Here is a 17,073-nt window from a genome sequence, read left to right on the forward strand (position 1 = left end):
TGGTGCTAAATTGTAGAAACAAGTAAATCAATGCAGAGGAAAAGCGAATCCACCATCCCAGGTCAGGAAGGAGGGCTGTGCTTTATGCTAAAGAATGGGGATCAGTATTCCAAGCATCTGCCATGCGTCTCTCTCCTAGGGTCGTCCTATTTATGACTGCCCCATTGGCTCCTCCAGGCAACCGAGGCAGACAGAGGAAGTACCTTCAGTTCCCCGGCCTCCCGCACTTCCCACCCAACCACCAGGCCCACATCACTGTGCCCCTGGAGCCCTTGTGAACAAGGTCCCTGACCCGTCCTCAGACATCCCGTCTGTGTTGTCCCATCTGCCTCCTTCCTGGTCCTCCAGCCCAGGCCCCACCCCTTACTCCCGTTCATCTCTCACTACCTCCCAAAGGACTCTTCCCACCACCGTATCAGGTCTGAGCCTGCCCCGTTCAAAATCCTTTCAACAGTTTCCACCTTCAAAAACGTGGGCCCAGGTGCACCACCCCATGTTCCAGGCTTTGGCAGGTCAGCCCCACTAAACAGCTCTCCGTCCTAGACCAGACTCGTCACACTTAACCACATATCCCCAAGCACCCACAAACACAGACCTACTTAACAACTCTGTGCCTCCACAGACCGTCCCCTCAGCCAGTCTGAACAGGGCTGTCCCTTCCAACCTGCTGGACCAAGAAGCCTTCCTGTCTCATTCCAGTGTAAAATACGTGAAGTCACTCGGTCATGTCCAACTCTTTGCAACCCCATGGACTGTAGCCCGCCAGGTTCCTCTGTCCAAGGGATTTTCCAGGCAAGAATACTGGAGTGGGTTGCCATTTCCTTCTCCAGGGGATCTTCATGACCCAGGGATTGAACCTGGGTCTCCCTCACTGCAGGTAGACGGTACCGTCTGAGCTACCAGGGAAACCCAGTGTAAATATATTTCGAGTTATACGTTCCCGTAAGGTTTATCTATGTGAACGACTTAAAACACTGGTCAACACGCCATCCAGAAGCCAGATCAATGTTGGTATTTTACTGTGAATGGGGTTCATTATCAATAGAGCCCTCTTGCGTTACACTCTCCACATGGTGGTAATCTTTCTAAACTAGAAATCACTTCATACTGTCTGCTGCTGAAAACCTTCCCACTGCTTTAAAGATAAAACCCCAAACACTTACATGCACTCAAGACCCAGTGTGGCGACACCCCTGCCTCCCCCCTCACTGCTCTCAATTCTGAGAGCAGCTCAAGGTCTGTCTGGTTGGGATGCCACTGCCTCCACTGCCGCTGCCCCTGAGCTAGTAGCTCCTGCCTGTTCGCCCATCAGACACACCTCCCAGCCAGGACCCAGGCTTCATGACGTCTATCTGTTAAAGGTACTCATGGTTCCCTGTTTTCTTTCAACTCCTAACAGTCTCACAAGAGTCAGCTGAACTGTTTGCCGGGTAAATGTTTGTTCTGTCTGTTTTTATTCATCTGAGCCCCACAAGTCCAGGGAAGGAATTTGATGGCGTCACCAAGGAAATTCCAGGCTCTGTCACCATGGCAGAACATGGTCATTGCCCAACAAATACCGACGAACTGGACTAGCTGACAAAAGAAAGGAAGAACATTTGCAGAAACTCAGGAAAGGGAAGCTACTTGCCCAAGATCACCCAACCCCTGTGGGAGGCAGAGTAAGAACCGGGACAGGCACTCAGATGGCTCCGGGGCCTGCCCGGCTTCTTGCAGCCTTGCACTCTGGGACGTGAGGTCACTCTCCAGATCCAGACTTGGCACGAGGAGGAGACGGAACAGGCAGGCAGAGTGGCGGGGCAGAAGGGGGTGTCGGTAAGTCTGATCTGGTCAGAAAGGCCCCGAGAGACCACGGTCGCCTCAGCCCCATCCTTCACAGAGAGTGGAGCGAGGCTCAGGAGGAACCCAAGACGGGCGCCACCGAGCCCGGACCTTCACACCCAGTGCGTCTGTCTGTCCTGCGGGCTCTGAGGTCTCTGTAGGTCACCTGCTCTGCTGGGGACCATGAGAGGCAGCGCCACGACCCTGACCTTCACCGCCCTTCTCTGCCTTGGTGAGCTTCCGAGAAGGGAGGGGTGGAAACCCCTCTCCTCCCACATCTGGTCCCTGACGGCCTCAGGATGCAGGAGGTTCCGTGGGGACAGACTTTCTTGGGAGAGAGGGGAATGTCCTCAGCCCGGATCTGACCCCAGACCTCAGGGCGCAGAGCAGACCTGGAGCGTCCAGGACGTGTGGTGGGGCCAGGCGCTCACAGGGAACTCTCTTCCAGGGCTGTGCTGGGGCCCGTGGGACCAGGGACAACCAGGTGAGCCCCAGACCTCCTGCTTCCACCCACCACCCCTGGTCAGTGGGGAGCACAGCGGGTCGGGGCCGCGGGTGGCCCGTCTGGGAGGGGCCTGGGTGACAGCTGGGAAACCTGGGGGAGAAGGCGCCCTGACTCCTCAGGTCTGATTCCTTTCCAGAGGTTCTCCCCAAACCCTCCATCCGGGTTGACCCAGGCACCATGGTCGCCCAGGGGAGCCCGGTGACCATCTGGTGTCAGGGGTCTCTGCTGGCTGAGGTCTACCGTCTGCATAAAGAGAGGAGCTCTGTATACTGGGAGGCTAAGGCCCCACAGGGCTCCAGGAACAAGGCCTGGTTCCACTTTGCATCCTCGAGCTCAAGTGATGCTGGACAGTATTGGTGTGCATATCACAGCAGGAATGGCTGGTCACAGCGGAGTGACACCCTGCCCCTGGTGGTGACAGGTAAGAGGGTGGGGCAGGGGCAGGTCCCTCCCACCGTGGGAGCCTCCTCACGGGCAGAGGAGCAGAGTGTGGGCTCAGGGGGCCCCTTCCCTCCCAGCCCACACCTGGGGTCACTGGGTGGAGGTCCCCCTTTAACACAGCCCCTCGCCCCCAGGAGTGTACAGGGCGCCCTCTCTGTCCGCCCAGCCCAGCCCTGTGGTGGCCGCAGGAGGCAGAGTGTCCCTCACATGCAGTTCACAGTATGCAGCGGGCTCTCTGCATCTGCTGAAGGAGGGAGGCACTGACCCGCTCCGACACAAGGCATCGAAGAACTATGGGAACCAGGGGCAGGAACAGGCTGTGTTCCCTGTAGGCCCAGTGACCACCTCCCACGGGGGGACCTACAGGTGCTATGATGCTCCCAGCACTCAGCCCTATCTGTGGTCACGCCCCAGTGGCCCTCTGCATCTCCAGGTCACAGGTGAGGCTCCCAGGCCCCTCTATTTCCTAGACAGACCCCTGACCTCAGCCTTATGCCCCATGAGCACTGGGGGAGACGGGGGCAGGGACACTGGGCTCCTGGGGCAGGACAGGGCGGAAGCCTCGGGAGGGAGCAGGGTGAGCTCTCTCCGCAGCCCCGGGAGCAGGGCGGGCGTGCAGCCACGTGCCTCTGTGCCCCGTCCGCAGGCCTGTCCAGGGCACCCTCCCTCTCCGCCCAGCCCAGCTCGCTCGTGCTCGCCGGAGACAACCTGACCCTCCAGTGTCGCTCAGAGGCCGGCTTTGGCAGCTTCGCTCTCACCAAGGACGAGGGGCTCAGCCCGCCCCTCCGTCTAGAAGGGCAGCAGAGCCCCGACTTCCCTCTGGGCCGCGTGAGCCGCGCCCACGGGGGCCAGTACAGATGCTACAGTGGACACAACTCCTACGCGTGGTCAGCTCCCAGTGCCCCCCTGGACATCCTGATTGCGGGTGAGGAGCCCCTGTCCTGGTCCAGGTCCCGACTGTCTGCTCAGGGCACTGGACGAGGGTCGGCCCTGGTGGTGACGGGTCCGGGGAGAGGGTCCTGGAGCAAAGGCCCAGGTGGGGCAGGGGTCTGGGGGGGAACGTGAAAACAGGAGTGAGAGGCACGGAGATTAAGGAGACGCACACAGACGGGCTGAGAGGAGCTGGGAGGGTCACAGGGAGGCCCCCTGCTCAGAGTCCGGGGTGTGGGGAGGGGCTCTCTGCTCATCACCCCCGTCCCCCCAAGGAATGCACAGGAAACCCTCCCTCTCCGCCCGCCCGGGGGCCTCAGTGCCCCAGGGAGAGAATGTGACCCTGCAGTGTCGCTCTGAGGTCCGGGTCAGACACTTTCCATCTGTCCAAGGAGGGGTCGCTCGCTGCTCCCCAGCACCTTCGTCTGCAGGACCCGGCTCCACCCGTTCAGGCCAACTTCACCCTGCGTGCTGTGACCTCGGCCCACAGTGGGACCTACAGGTGCTACAGCTCACACAGCACCGCCCCCCACCTGCTGTCGCTCCCCAGCGACCCCCTGGAGCTCCAGGTCTCAGGTGAGGGCCCAGCCCTGGTCCTCTGCATCCTCCAGGTCAGGCCAGGGCCCTGTTCCCAGGGGAGCTCTGGGCTGAGTGGGAGTGGGGGGTCACAGAAGGTGGGGATCAACTCTGAGGGGACCGGAAAGAGCCAGAGGCCTCCCTTCCTTGCCCATCCTTGCCCTCATCCCAGGCATCCAGACCCGCTCCTGGTGATGGAGCTGAGCTACACAGGCCTCAGGGCCAACCAGCAGGACTCAAGGCCAGAGCCCTCGGTCCCCACCCTCCTCTGGTCTCCAGTCTTCATGGCCCCTCGCCCAGAGAGCAGCACAAGAGAGGGGCTAACAGAGCCCGTGGCCCCCAAGGGAGCGAGTGGACAGGCCCTGGCTCAGCTGGTGTCCCGGGGGATCACGGGGCTCCCGGGAATGAGACGTGGATGAAGGGTGGGGGTCATGCAGTGGGGGATGCTGGGGCCCGGCTGGGGGAGGGGAGCAGGGCTGACAAGGGGAAGCAGGCCGCCGCTCATCTCTACTCTGACCCTTAGGAAGCTCCAGGAATGAGCTCCTCCCCGCCTTGGAATCAGGCTCGGGTGAGTCAGGCTCTCTGTAGGGCGGTGGGGGTGGAAGCAGCTCTATCGCGGCTCCGTCACTTCCCGAGTTAATGGCCTCGGGACAGCCCCTTCTCACTGGCATCAGCCTCGACAGCAAGGACGAGGATGCAGCAACACTGGTTGGGACAGTGTCTGAGCTCTCCAGCCCCCCAAGGAGCTGCCTTGGTGCCAGGCAAAGAGCTGGGCGTGGGAGTCACAGGGCTCTACTACTTCCAACCATGGGACCTTGGACCAGCTGTGCTCCTCCCGGGGTCAGAGGCCCACCCTCCACGCAGGGGGCCTCCCACCTCCTTCCTCAGCACGACAGCCCGCAGCGCAGGGCCTACTTGGGCCTCAGGAAGGCCAGAGCCCGCCCCGCTGCCCCTCCCAGACACACACTCCACCTCCACGCAGGCCCCGTGCTGGGGGCGGGCGGACGGGGAGGCAGGACTCTGTAGGGTGGGAGACGGATCCGGCTGGGCTGGCAGAGAACTGGGCTTGATGCACCCGTCTCTGAACTGGTGTTCTGCCTGGAAGTGAAAGCATGAAAACAAAACAAAAACTAATTCTAAAAAATATGAGGGAACCCACAGTTCCGGGTTCCAGTCCCAGCTCCACCACCTCCAGGCTGGGCGACTTGGGGGCCATGATCTCCCTCTCTGGGCCTCAGTCTCCTTGTCTGTAAACGGGTGGGATGTGCTGGAGATGGACGTGCAGACCCCAGCATGAGTCTGCGCACAGCAGGTGCCCAGTTAAACGGCACCCCTGGCTCACTCAGGCGTCTCTGGTGCCCTAGGCCTTACATGGTACCTGAGTGTCCTCATCGGGGTCTCGGTGACCTTCTTCCTGCTGCTCCTCATCTTCCTCTTCCTCCGACACCGGGGTCAGGACAGACACAGGAAGTCAGGTGAGTAGGGAACGGGGTGACTCGGAACCCTGGAGGTGGTGGGCTTAGGGCACCAGCCCAAGGGAAACCTAAGAAAGGGGTGAGTCTGGTTAAAACTGCTCTAGCATCTCCCCGTGAGAGAAATCTGAAGAGGCTAAATGTGAGCGCACGTGCATTAGAGTATCCTTTGATGTTTTCAAATTTACACGCCGCTTGAGAATACATTCAAGTTTTGTATTTCATGGTTTAGAGCTCTCGAATTTTTTAAAATAATTTTTGAATTTTGTTTATTGGCTGCTCTGGGTCTTGGTTGCTGTGCATGGGCTTTCTGTGGTGGCGGTGAGCTGGGGCTTCTCTCTGGTTGCAGGGCTCGGGCTTCTCTTACTGCAGCTCCCAGCTCCTGGGCTCTTGGGCTCTCGGGTTTCAGCAGTCACGCTCCCAGGCTCCAGAGCACAAGCTTAGTAGTTGTGGCTTAATTACTCCATGGAATGTGGAATCCCCCCAGACCAGGGATCAAACCCATGTCCCCTGTGTCGGCAAGCGGATTCTTTACCACTGAGCCACCACGGAAGCCCTTCTCTTGAATTCTTCGTGGAGGAGGGAAGGCATGATAATTTTTTCAGCCTGGAGACCCTTGCAGATCTTCCTGTAACCCTAGAGAAGGGCTCTGGGGCAGTGGGGAGGGTCGGGGAGGGCAGGGCTGGAGGCTGACTCTTGTCTTCCCACAGCGGCTGCAGCATCAGTGCTTGAGGACAGAGGCCAGAAGACGAAGTAAGACCTCTCCCACAGACTCGCACCCCACCGCCTGCCCGGGGCTCCCTCACCGCCCCAACACTGCTCAGCCCGACCTCTCCCACAGACTCGCACCCCACCGCCTGCCCGGGGCTCCCTCACCGCCCCAACACTGCTCAGCCTGACCTCTCCCTGAATCCCACCCCACCGCCTGCTTGGGGCTCCCTCCACCCCAACACTGCTCTCTCCTCCCCAGCTCCAGCCCGGCCGCTGACGCCCCGGAAAGCTTGTACTGTAAGGGGAAGGGGGGCGCTGTCCTGGGGGCCTGGGATCGGGTGGCAGTGGTTCTGGGCTTGGGAGGAGAGCTCGAGCCTGGCTGGGTGGCAGTGGCCGGTCACCGAGCCGCTCTGGACATCTGCTGTGGGAGGTGTGAGGCGGTCTGGGCAGGAGCCGGCCCCCCTTGTCCTGTCCCCACCAGGTGCCGTCACAGAAGACGCACAGCCAGAGCATGGCAGAGCGCGGGACAGTCAGGTGAGACCCCCACCTCCTCACTCACACACGGAGGGCAGAGGACACTGACCCCAAGGCCAGGTGGCCCCTTCCACGAGCACCTGCTCCCTGGGCTGCCGCGCCCCACACCCGGCTCCTCCGACCGGGACACTGTTGAACGCTCAGGTTGAGCTGGCAGGGCTGAACAGTCTGTGCCCCCCAAAATGGGCTACATGCAAGCCCTGGGCCTGGAGACAGGGCCAGAGGGGGGGCTTCTAACAGCCAGAAGATTCTGAGATCCTTGCTCAGCCCTCAGCCATCTTTCCCCAGGCAGGTGAACCTCATCTGTTCGCTGCAGTGAGGACCACCTCCCGTAGCCGCTCTGGTGACCCCCTCACTTTCCTGAAGGGCGCAGTGGGGCCTGACTGTCCCTCAGTGAGGACAGCCGCACTCAATTCCCATCTCCAGCCCCGTCCTCTCCCAGCATCAAACTTAGCGATCCATCACAGGATTTCAACTTGCTCCACTTCCCTCCTTCCTGAGGGTCGAAGCTACGGAACTGAAGGAGGCATGGTTCAGAGACCACCCCTCACCCCTCACTAGCAGAGCCCTAACGACTAAGACCCTCAAGGAGTGCATCCTTACCTCCCAGGCCCCCAGGCTTTCCCCATCTCACACCCCTGACCTCTTTCTACACCCTCCAAAGGCTGCCACATCTGAAGCCCCCCAGGATGTGACCTATGCTGAACTGGACCACTCAACTAGCAGACAGGGGGTGACTGCGCCCTCCAACTGGCAGTCAGGAGAGTCCCCAGCAGAGCCCAGCGTGTATGCTGCTCTTGCCTTGCACTAGCCCAGGATGACCCAGACTCCACCTCCAGGGACCCCAGGAGCTGCCCCCACGGACACTCAGTTCAACCCCAGCCAGCCTGGAGTCCTGACACCAGCAGCTCCAGGACCTCCCAAAGGTAGGCTAGGCTGCCAGCACTCTACTACACACTTCAGTGACTTGGCAAACCCTGAGCTGTAACCCGGAGAATGGCCACTGAACTGACAGCAGAGCCCCAAGCTCCCAGAGCAGGACTTGGGTGCCCCATGCCTGCAGCTGTTGGGGTTGCTCAATTCCTTATTTCTCATTTCCTGAGAACAAGCCCCTTCCTGTCTCAGACAGCTTGACAGAGAAAAGGGAAGCCTGCCTCCCTCCTGACCATGAAGTCTTCAGAACCCCCAAACACGGGGGGGTGGGGGGGGTGGCGGCAGGGTTCCCCCTTCCTGTCTGGGAAATGACCCCCTCACTCAGAACTGCTTTTGGCCATTGGGTGTTCATTAGAAAGCACTGGCTTAGTTCCTCCACCAGGGATTAACCGTGAACCCGCATCACAGCAGTGCAAGGCAGGTTCACTGGGACCACCAGGGCAGGTCCTGGCTGAGAAGCTCCCTCTAGTTTTGTCTTTGCCTGTACTGTGGGTCCCTGGAAGTGTGATGGAGTGATGTGTAGACGTGTCTGTCAGGATACGGTAAAGCCAGGCCTAAGGAGAACAAGGACCACCATCTAGCAACGGCTCCACAGACGGGAACAAAGCTCTCCCGGCCCCTGAGTGGAAAGCGGCGGCCCCACTGCCGCTCCAGAAGGGTGTGTGTCAGAGCGGGGAAGAGACACAGCAGTAAAGACAAATTCCACACTGTGGATATCCTGCTTTATTATCTGAGGCACACTGGCCGCTGCGCCGGCCCAGGGCACTGCCCGGGCTCAGTCCTCCTCCTCGTCATCGCCGGCTCCAGCCCCGCCCTGGCCCTTCTTGGCGTTCTTCCTCTTCACTCGGCCCGGGCGGCCCCCGCCGTAGGGGGAGCGCAGGGAGAAGTCGATGTGCTTCTGCGAGTCCAGGCGCACGATGAAGGACGGGATGTTCACCACCTGCTTGCGGACCCTAGGGGGGAGCGGCAGCTGAGGGCCGGGCCGAGGCCGGCAAGGCATTCCTGGTCCTCGGGGGCGCCCCTGTGTCCTGGACACTCGCTCACCTCTCACGGAGGGCCGGGGAATTCAGGCCCAGAATGAACTCGGGGGTGGCAGCGCGTTAACACTGAGGCCTGCTTCTCAAACACTGAAGTGTGCCAGACAGTTCTGAGCTGTGTGCCTCTCGCTGAGCTTTAGTCTCCATCAGGGCTCCTCTCACTGTCTCTGAAGTGGCACCCCAAGAGGACCGGGGCGGTTTCATTTCACACAAGCAGCATGAGAGGCTCCTGCCCATGAGTCACAGGGGCTACTGAGAGGCTAGGAACCTGCTCACTACACAGGCCCCTGTGACCAGGGCCCTATCTCCATAGGGTAAACTGAGCACCCAAAGATCCACCTGGCCCCTGCTCTTCACCACAGCAGCTGCCCGGAGAGTGCACTGTGACCACATGGGCCCAACCCACCCAAGTCAGCTGAGCTCCAGGGATGGCTCTCCAAGTGACACCAAGAGCTGTTACCTGTCCAGCTCCCGGCACGCCTGCTGGAGCCTTCGCAAGGTGTACGGCTCCAGCCGCAGTGACCCTTGCGCAGGGCTCTGGGGGTGAGGCTGCCCCCAGCTCCCCCATGAGCTGTCTGTAGGGACCAATCTGTCCCCTTAAGGTGAGCTCACACCTTCACCACCTCCGAGGGCTGCACAGAAGACAGGGGTAGGGAGGGGGCTCAGCGAGGGCGTCCCTTCAAGGGGCAGGGTGGGAGAGGCTCCGGGAGCCCCGAGGCAGTACCTGATGTGGCGCTGGCGGATGAGCACACGGGCGTGGTGGATGGACTTGGCCAGGCCCAGCTTGAAGACCTGGGTCTGCAGGCGTCTCTCCAAGAAATCCTCAATCTTCAGGCCCAGGATGTAATCCAGCTTCATCTTGCCCTCGTCCAGCACCCCGATACGGACGAGCCGCCGCAACAGGGCATTACCTGGTGAGGGGGCACAGAAGCCTGTCTCATCCTTCCAGTTCAAATCCGGCACCTCCACACCACGGCGGTGAGACCCAGCAGGAAGGAAGAACTAGTTCTGATACAGGACTCAACGCCCTACTGCATGAGCCACCGTGACTGCCAGAATCCTCACTACCCTGAGGCAGATGACGACCCACAACCTGTCTGAACAAGGGAGCGCCCTCCAGAGCTCTTAGAAGAGTAAGTCTGCACGCCGCTGCCCTCCACTAGTCCTCCCGTAACACAGCCAGGGGCTACGAGCCAATACGCTGGCGTCCAGAAAGCCCTACCAATCAAACGCACGCAAACCACCTCCCGCGTCTGACACTTCAACAGCATCAGTACCTATCTGTTAGGCCTGGAAGAGACGCGGCACACATTCGAGTTGAGTACGTGTCATCCATTTTCTACTAAAACGACGGTGAGGATAACCTCAGTGCCTGGCAAAGTAAACCAGCGGGCATCAGCTTCTCCCTGGCACCCAGCAACTCCAGGTTCAGGGGGCCTTGCCTGTGGGTGTCCAAGCGCCAGTCAGGAGAGCTCCGGGGACGCTGCTGGCTCGCACTCCCGGGGCTGGCTATCATCACAGAGGATTATCATTTATTAGCACCCACCCCTGCCCCTAGACAAAGCCTGAAGGAAAGCTGGCTGACTCTGTGACAGCCTTCCTAGCAGACTAGGAGCCAAGGAGAATCTAAATGGAGAAACATACTATACCTTTTCCAACACCCCAGGTACGAATTTGCACTGAATGAATACTGAACACAAGTGAAGGATATTCTCCCATCTACAACTGCATAAAAATTTTAGTGAGAAGCCTACACAATGAAAACTGCAAAACACTAATCAAAGAAATTAAAGACACAAACGGAAAGAAATTCAGTGCTCATGGACTGGAACAGCAGTTAAAAAAAAAAACGCCCATACTACCTATAGCAATATACAGATTCGAGGCAATCCCTATAAAAATTCCAATGCCATTTTTCACAGAAAAAGAACAAGCAATCCTAAAATCTTTATGGAACCAGAAAAGACCCTGAATAGCTAAAGCCAATCTTGAGGAAAAACAAAGTTGTAAAGAAGACAAAAACAAGAAATAAAGAGGAAAAAAAAAACCACCCCACAAAGTTGTATACGTTAGTTATAGTAATCAAAATAGTATGACATTGACATAAAAACAGATTGAGGGAATAAACCAGAATAGAGACCAGAAATAAACCATATATATAAACGGCCAATTAGTTTACAACAAAGGAGCTAGGGATACACAGTGGGGAAGAGCCTCTCAACACTGGTGTCTGGAGAACTGGACAGTCACATGCAAGGACAAGAATGAACACGAAAGTTAACTCAAAATCATGAATTCCCAGAAGGTCCAGTAGTGAGGACTCGGTGATTGGTGACTTCACTGCAGTGGCCAGGGCCGCTCCCCTGGCTCAGTGGTAGAGAATATGCCTGCGACACAGGAGATACGTGTTCAATCCCTGGCGGGGGAAGATCCCAGGGAGAAGGAAATGGCAACCTACTCCATTATTCTTGCCATGGAAATCCCGTGGACAGGAGCCTCGCGGGCTATGGTCCGTGGGGCCCACTGGGAGTTGGACAGACTTAGCGACTCAACAACTGGGAATGAAGATCCCTTAAGCCTCCAGCGGGGAAAACAAACTCAAAATGGACTAAACACAGGAATGTAATGAGACTCCCAGAGGAAAACACAGGCAGTAACCTCCTTGACCTCAGTCTTGGAGATGATGTTTTGGATCTGATTCTAAAGTAAAGGTAACAAAAGGAAAAATCAACAAGTTGGACCACATCAAACTAAAAAGCTTCTGCAGAGCATAACAAAATGAAAAACAACCTACGGAATGGGAGAAAATATAAATCACATATCTAATAAGGGGTTAATACCCAAAATATATAATGAAATAATACAACAGCAAAAAAAAACACTTCAATTAAAAAATGGGAAGATGATTTGATGCTAACTAGACTTACTGTGGAGATCATTTCACAATATACATTCTATACTAATAATGTCAAATTATAAATTACACAATTTAAAAACTGAACATAATAATCAAATATCATTACAAAACATATCCAAATGTAAACAAAAGTGAGTTTGGAATTATCTTCCATTTTGGACACTTCACGTCTGGATGAAACTGGAACCTATTATACAGAGTGAAATAAGCCAGAAAGAAAAACACCAATACAGTATACTAACGCATATATATGGAATTTAGAAAGATGGTAACAATAACCCTGTGTACGAGACAGCAAAAGAGACACTGATGTGTAGATCAGTCTTATGGACTCTGTGGGAGAGGGAGAGGGTGGGGAGATTTGGGAGAATGGCATTGAAACATGTATAATATCATGTATGAAACGAGTCGCCAGCCCAGGTTCGATGCACGATACTGGATGCTTGGGGCTGGTGCACTGGGACGATCCAGAGGGAGAGTATGGGGAGGGAGGAGGGTTCAGGATGGGGAACACAGGTATACCTGTGGTGGATTCATTTCGATATTTGGCAAAACTAATACAATATTGTAAAGTTTAAAAATAAAATAAAATTTAAAAAAAAAGAAAATAGACACCTGACAATAACTCAACCTGTATTACTTCAAAAACACATTTCACTTACTATTATTAACCCACCTACATCCTTTAATAGTGGGGAGGGCTATCAATACAGGAAAAATCTTACTGGATATGAAGACAAAAATAAAACTGATAAGCTTGCAGCCTTCAACCACAGGAGTGTGTCCAACTACTAAAAACTGATAAATGGCTTTCATTTGGCCCAAAGAATTAACAATCAGAATCAGCCAAATCAAAGTTTGTTTCAAAAAAAAAAAACAACTGTATGCCAGTGGGCACCTCAATGGCCAAGGGGTCCTTGTCTCTATGGCATGAAGCAAGCATTTAAGTGCCTTAGTTTCTAATATGATGTGTTAGTCACTCAGCTGTGTCCAACTCTGCCAGGCCCCTCTGTCCACAGCATTCTCCAGGTAAGAATAGGCTGGAGTGGGTTGCCATTCCCACTCCAGGGGACCTTCCTGACCCAGGGATCAAACTCCCACTAAGGAGTGAGTCTTATGACAAAAACAGTGTACTGGTTCATTTCACTCAGGCACTCACAGGTATCAACTCTCACCTCACACCACAACAGGGTAAAGAATCTGCCTGCAGTGCAGGAGACCCAAGTTTGGTTTTTACCCTGTGCTGGTGTGAGGTGAGAGTTGATACCTGTGAATGACTGAATGAAATGAACCAGTAACTCTTCTTGTCACACCTTAGTGGGAAAGGCTAGACCTCAAGCAAGGCCAACACCTCAGAGCTCCCAGGCTCCTCCTCTCCATCCCAGAAATCTAGCTTCACTCACTGTGGATTACCTGCTGTTGCCCTCTCCGTGCAACTTCCCCCCTGGAAAACCAAGTAATCCCTGGATTACCTGCTCAACCCTGCCCTGTGCCATCTCTTTGTCACATGACTGCTTAGCACCTAAGTTTCTCTGTGATTAACTCTCCAGCAAGTTTCCCTGAGACCAGAATAAGCTGAGGTCTGTCCCCCAAACTCTGGGACAGAGTTCCACCCAATACCAACATCCACCAGGGAGATTCCTCAATTCTCCCGAGTGTCAAAGGAGCTTCCCAACTAACAAAGGTTAAAAATGAGAACCTCTCACACCCTTGGAACTGGGATAGATCAAAGTGATGAATCTGTGTTAGTACAACACCTCTCCAAACCTTTCTCAATCTCTACTATGGATGACCACTCATGCTTAACGTAAGAGCACTTCCATCCTTAATCACAGTTTGGGAGAAAAATCAGACTAGCCACTCCTATTGAAAATAAAAAGCCAGCTGCCCAAGTTAGCCCAGCCCCTCTGACTTTCACTAGAATCAAAATTTCCTAGGGTCAGACCAAAAGCAGCATCAAGATAATACCTACAAAATGGCCAATTTTAGATGTAACTAAAAATAAATTTTAGATACTGTGAGCAAACTTCCTGTTGTGTACAGTTTATCCTAATAAAAGGTGTTACAAAAAACAGATACACCTACACCAAAAAACAGAATCACCTACAGCCAGAGTCGCATCTGTTAGAATCACAAACTGTATATGAAGCTCTTCCACACTCAGGATACAATGTAGCACCAAGTTTACTGACTACTTTTACATTTAGGAACTGTTTCAACTTTTGGCATGTTACCTAACCATCATCTGGAACCCTCCTTCAACTCCTAACCCTGCGCTCACATGCACTCCAGTCCCACCTATTGAGGGAAGTCTTGGATCACTTGCTCATTTGAAGACTATGATCAGTACCTCCACCAGTCTACTTGTGCAAATTAAATAATGTACACCAAGAGCTTAGAAAAAGATATTCAGTGAGCCTTATAAAGTACCAGCTTTCTTAGTATTTTCACCATTTGACAACCTAAGAGGTCCTACTAAAATATGAATATCGTCCCTTCCAAAAGCCCATAAACCTCACATCTCAAAGCAGACATTTAGACCTTAAAGAGTCTAAAAGATGGCAGTTTGTCAAGTATACCGCACCATCATTTTTTTTTTAACCTTAAATCATACGGTATGATCTGTATTCCCTCTAAGATCACCTGGAACCGTTCTTTCCTGTGAAACCCACAGGTCCTCTACTGTTCAGACCCTGAGTAAATGTCCTTCACCATCGTGTTAAAGAAGGCAAATATACACACTCAAGTTCCACCCTGGGTGGAACTTCTCAAATTTCACTGTCTAGTCAGGGAACAAGAACATAAGAAGCAATACTGTTCTGTTGAACTATGTATAGATATAACCAGGTGCCCAATGCTTGGCATTGTTAGCTCTGCTGCTGCTGCTAAGCCGCTTTAGTTGTGTCCGATTCTGCAACCCCATAGACGGCAGCCCACCAGGCTCCCCCTTCCCTGGGATTCTCCAGGCAAGAACACTGGAGTGGGTTGCCATTTCCTTCTCCAATGCATGAAAGTGAAAAGTGAAAGTGAAGTCGCCCAGTCGTGTCCGACTCTTTGCGACCCCATGGACTGCAGCCCATCAGGCTCCTCCGTCCATGGGATTTTCCAGGCAAGAGTACTGGAGTGGGGTGCCATCGCCGTCTCCGTGTTAGTTCTAATCCACTGGAAACCGATTCGCAGGGTTTGAATAAACCAGTCATAGATAAGACGAAAGGTACGTACTCGTATTCAGCCCTATTTTCTTACTCCATAACTCCTACTAAAGGCTGGATCCAATGTCTTGCTCCATGTCTTGCACAACCCTAGAAGGAAGAACAGCAGCAGCTCTCCTGCGGGCTCACATACACACCTTCGAACAGACGCCGCGGGTCTTTCTCATCCAGCGTCAGCAGCTCCCGGGCAGCCTTTCGGATCTTGGCCAGGGTGAATTTGACCCTCCAGACCTCACGTTTGTTCCGGAGCCCATACTCGCCTGCAGAATGAGTGAAAAAGCTCAGTCCCATGGACTAGTGAAAAAGGATTAGTGACTTCGGGATACAGAAAAACAACAGACAATCCCAAAACTGGGTGAGGAGGGTGAACACACTGGAGATTTTTAAACAGAACGAGCACGTGGGCGGCCTCACCCATGTGTCAGCTTCCCCAGCCCGGGAAACAGAAACCTAGCCACTCACCGATCAGCTTCAGCTCTTGGTCGAGGCGGGACTTCTCGAAGGGTCTCCGCGGGGTCACATAGGTTTTGCGACAAACCCAGCTCCGGGCGACCGGCATGCTGGCTCTGTTTGCCCGTCTGCGCCTGTGCGAGAAGGAGAGCTGCCCGTGAGGACTCGGCAGCGCCTGCGCAGTCCCAGAGCTACGCTAGGAACCTCCCGGCGCCTAGGGAAGATATCGCGAGAACTCTTCCTGAAGAGTTTTATAATCGACCATCATTTCTACCACTTTCCAGTTACGCTCATTTCACCTCCAACTGCTTTAGCGTACTCATTAAAGGTCGAATAGCCCGCAAGACTTTACGACCCACACCCAAAATACCGAACACGGCCGCATGGCTCACCTAAGCGAACGCTCTGGAAACCAAGAAAGAGGAGCATGCGCTCGCCGGCCGCGCTCTTATAGCAACGTCGCCCTCTTGTGACGTCATCACGCACAGCGCAAGTTTGCACCAATCAGAAAAGGCCTTGGCGGGCGGACAAAGCAGTCAAGAGGAGAGATTGGGCTAGAGTGGCTTGCTAAACCGGGAGGACTGAGGAGGGATTAGTGCTCCGTCTGGTGCGACGTGAGGGCTCCTCTCCGCCCTCGGGTAGTGACTTAAGTCACCACTCAGCTAACGTCTGAGTCGCGGTATAAAGTTGGAGTAGTCACCGCCACCGTGACTAGGCTTCATTCAACATGCTCCGTCTCTCTCAAAAGATCTCCAGAGGATTGGACCTATAAGAATTCAAAGCTCCTTCCAAGATGCTCTGTTATATCCATGAATAATTTTTTTAAAAATCATTTTTCATATCACCATGTCTACGCAAGGCACAGCCAGAAGCCAATCTGCCCTTTTGAACCCTTCAACAGCCCCTCTGTTCGTGAAACTTTGAGCCTAAGGGAAGAGAGGGAAAATAATAAGCAGATCGTTTCAGATGGCTGCTGTGAAGAAAATAAATTACTGATAATGACTGAGCCTCCCTGATGACTCAGTCGGTAAAGAATCCGCCTGCAATGCGGGAGACCTGGGTTCGATCCCTGGGTTGGGAAGATCCCCTGGAGAAGGGAACGGCTACCCACTTCAGTATTCTGGCCTGGAGAATCCATGTACAGAGGAGCCTGGCAGGCTACAGTCCACGGGATCGCAAAGAGTCGGACAGGATTAAGCGATTTAAGCACATTTCTCAATGACTAAGGAAAAATGGTATTTCAGAAAGGATGGTCAGGGAAGCCTTCTTGAGAAGGTGACTGATGAAAACTGTGTGTGTGTGTGTGTGTGTGTGTGTGTGTATACATGTAAAGGTAACCCACTTTTTTTTAACTTGAGATCCAATGATTAAAAGATCATTGTGAAAGATCATCTGTGCCTCTTTGTGAAAGACAGAAGTTTATATCCTGAGGTTTTCTTTGGGTTTCCAGAACAGGGAAATGTTCTGAAACCTCTTGCTATAAACCTGAAACAATTTATATATATATATATATATATCCTCTCAGACAGCCCCA

General features: G+C 54.2%; 1 protein-coding gene and 1 pseudogene across 1 annotated transcript; one reads left to right on the top strand and one right to left on the bottom strand.

The window, feature by feature from the left end:
• The first annotated feature begins 1,498 nt into the window (after positions 1-1,498).
• On the top strand, positions 1,499-8,422 carry LOC102271419 (leukocyte immunoglobulin-like receptor subfamily B member 3; annotated as a pseudogene).
• Positions 8,423-8,628: 206 nt separating this feature from the next.
• On the bottom strand, positions 8,629-15,969 carry RPS9 (ribosomal protein S9). Its single transcript, XM_070387219.1, has 5 exons — positions 15,932-15,969; positions 15,552-15,673; positions 15,227-15,349; positions 9,685-9,871; positions 8,629-8,876 (listed from the first exon to the last, which is right to left on the bottom strand). The coding sequence occupies exons 2-5, from the start codon at positions 15,646-15,648 to the stop codon at positions 8,699-8,701; spliced, it is 585 nt and encodes a 194-aa protein (XP_070243320.1). The 5' UTR covers positions 15,649-15,673; positions 15,932-15,969; the 3' UTR covers positions 8,629-8,698.
• Positions 15,970-17,073: the final 1,104 nt, after the last annotated feature.

Source organism: Bos mutus, chromosome 18 (assembly GCF_027580195.1).
Source record: "Bos mutus isolate GX-2022 chromosome 18, NWIPB_WYAK_1.1, whole genome shotgun sequence".
Classification (NCBI taxonomy): domain Eukaryota; kingdom Metazoa; phylum Chordata; class Mammalia; order Artiodactyla; family Bovidae; genus Bos; species Bos mutus.

Coding starts and splice junctions, on each gene's coding strand:
- RPS9 (XM_070387219.1), bottom strand. CDS start 15,648: ATGCCGGTCGCCCGGAGCTGGGTTTGTCGCAAAACCTATGTGACCCCG. Junction 9,872..15,226: donor CCCGCGGCGTCTGTTCGAAG/GTGTGTATGTGA, acceptor CCCCCTCACCAG/GTAATGCCCTGTTGCGGCGG. Junction 8,877..9,684: donor ATCCGCCAGCGCCACATCAG/GTACTGCCTCGG, acceptor GCTCCCCCCTAG/GGTCCGCAAGCAGGTGGTGA.